This window comes from Haematobia irritans, chromosome 5 (genome assembly GCF_050003625.1).
Source record: "Haematobia irritans isolate KBUSLIRL chromosome 5, ASM5000362v1, whole genome shotgun sequence".
In the NCBI taxonomy this organism is placed as follows: domain Eukaryota; kingdom Metazoa; phylum Arthropoda; class Insecta; order Diptera; family Muscidae; genus Haematobia; species Haematobia irritans.
In genome coordinates this window covers 74,621,797-74,623,890 of record NC_134401.1, presented here as the reverse complement: position 1 = coordinate 74,623,890, position 2,094 = coordinate 74,621,797, and the positions used below count along the sequence as shown (strand labels likewise).

General features: G+C 39.0%; 1 protein-coding gene across 1 annotated transcript; it reads right to left on the bottom strand.

The window, feature by feature from the left end:
* Window positions 1-1,128: 1,128 nt before the first annotated feature.
* LOC142239857 (uncharacterized) lies at window positions 1,129-1,684 on the bottom strand. The gene is made up of 2 exons (XM_075311612.1): window positions 1,407-1,684; window positions 1,129-1,336 (listed from the first exon to the last, which is right to left on the bottom strand). The coding sequence occupies exons 1-2, from the start codon at window positions 1,682-1,684 to the stop codon at window positions 1,129-1,131; spliced, it is 486 nt and encodes a 161-aa protein (XP_075167727.1).
* Between the last annotated feature and the right edge of the window lie 410 nt (window positions 1,685-2,094).

The following is a 2,094-nucleotide window of genomic DNA, read 5'->3' as shown; positions in this document are numbered from 1 at the left end:
TTGACCACCTTCTCCAGAACATGGTATGTACAGCTGAAATTCGTTTCCATTGGTTAAAGTGGGAAATATTTAGATCATTTTCTTTAGAGTGATCTGGTAGAGAATTGAGTGCTCTCCCAATTAAAAAGTGCCCTGGGGTGAGTGCCCCCAAGAAACTGCACACCTCTCTGCGAGCACTCCTGATCATCTTCGTCAAATATTGCACTCGTAGTATTATTCAATCTTCTAGCAGCTCCGACAAAATAAGTTGCGTTGTCGCAATACAAGTGTGAGCAAAAACCTCTTCGGGCGAAGAAACACTTTAATGCTAATATAAAGGAGTCGGTACTCAGATCTGTTACCACTTCTATGTGGCAGGCTTTCGTTTGAAAGCAAATAAAAATAGCAAGATATACTTTATACGGACGTTTGCCTCTAATTTTGTAATGGACGGATATGGGTCCAGCAAAGTCCATACCTGAATGAAAAAAAAAGGATTTCCATTTCTATTCACACGGTGTGAAGGCAAATCACCCATAAATTGAACAAGAGGCTTAGGATTGTGTCTGAAGCAACGCAAACATTTTCGAACAACCCTACGTTCTATTTTTCTAATATTCAATATCCAAAAACGCTGGCGAACAAAGGCGATAGCTCCTGGATGTAAATTAAATTTATGAATATAATCGACTAACGAAATAATGATAGCATAATTTCCTGGCAACAGGATAGGATGTTTCACTTCGAAAGGAAGCTCTGCTTTTGTCAGGCGACCGCAAACTCTAAGTAAACGCAATCTCGAGTTGTCCAAAAATGGATCTAACTTTTGAATAGACACTAATTTTGCACTTCTATTTAATATCAAATTCTTTTTCTCTTCAAAAAAAAAATGAATATTTTGTATATAAAAATTATGTACTCTAAACCACTGTTCAATTCTGGAATTGTTAAAAAAGATTTATGGCTAGAGGTTACCTTCGAATTAATGCTCATGCGCCATAGGTATATGTAAGCAAATACTCTCTGTAATTTAGGAAAATTATTACTGAACTTACGAGTGGACACAAAGTCAATACGTTCATCAGTTGCAGTAGCTGTTAAAATAAATTCAGCTCTGCGCTCCTCCATCTCCTCAGAAATTTCTAATGGTCACGTAGTTATTCTTGGCCACGATTCCTTCAAATTAGATAGAAACTTTGGACCCTTGAACCAAAGCTCAGAAGTTTTCACTTCAGAGGGGTACATACTGCGAGACACAATGTCTGCTGGATTATTACGACCTTCAATTTTGTACCAATCCCGGACTAATGATATACTATGAATCTTGCTCACCCTATTAGCAATGAATGTAGACCATCTAAATGGGTGTGATGCTAACTATTGTAAAACGAGTGTCGAGTCCGTCCAATGAAAGGTAGAAGGGTTACCGAAGCACATGTATTTTTTTCACCCTTTTCATAAGACCAGCTAACAACACTGCACCTTGAAGTTCTAAACGTGGCAGCGATACAGACTTCATAAGACCAGCTAACAACACTGCACCTTGAAGTTCTAAACGTGGCAGCGATACAGACTTTAAGGGGGCCACTCGCGATACAGACGCTACTAAAACTACCGCGATATTTCCATCTGTGTCGCATGCTCTAGCGTACACAACAGCTCCATATGCCCTAAGACAATCGTCCGAAAATCCATGTAATTCCATCGAGACTACTTCACCCCTATTCCAAACGATTCCTAAAACGTATCCACTGGGTAACTAATTCCTGAGGCAGTGACTCATCCCAATCCAATTTCAAACACCACAAATGCTGCAGGAAAATCTTTCCTAAAACAATAACAGGATTTACTAGGCCCAAAACACTTTGTATTTGGAACGTCAACATATGAAAATGAAAAAATATCTTTCTTTGAGTCCCATATTATTCCTATTGCCTTCGCACAGTCCTCGGTTTTTATATTAAGGCACTCAGGTGTGCATTTCCATAGAATTAGAACCCGCAAGCATGTCGTCCATATAAAAATTCTATAAAAAAGCTTGACTACCCAATGGACACTTCTCCCTGAAATGATCGGCCAAATAATTCAAACACCTAACTGCTAAAAAAGGGGCGG

Bases quoted from the DNA above. Each gene is read 5' to 3' on its own strand.
- LOC142239857 (XM_075311612.1), bottom strand. From the start codon at position 1,684: ATGGAATTACATGGATTTTCGGACGATTGTCTTAGGGCATATGGAGCT. The intron at 1,337-1,406 runs GTAACCCTTCTA...ACACCCATTTAG, and splicing joins AAAAAAATACATGTGCTTCG to ATGGTCTACATTCATTGCTA.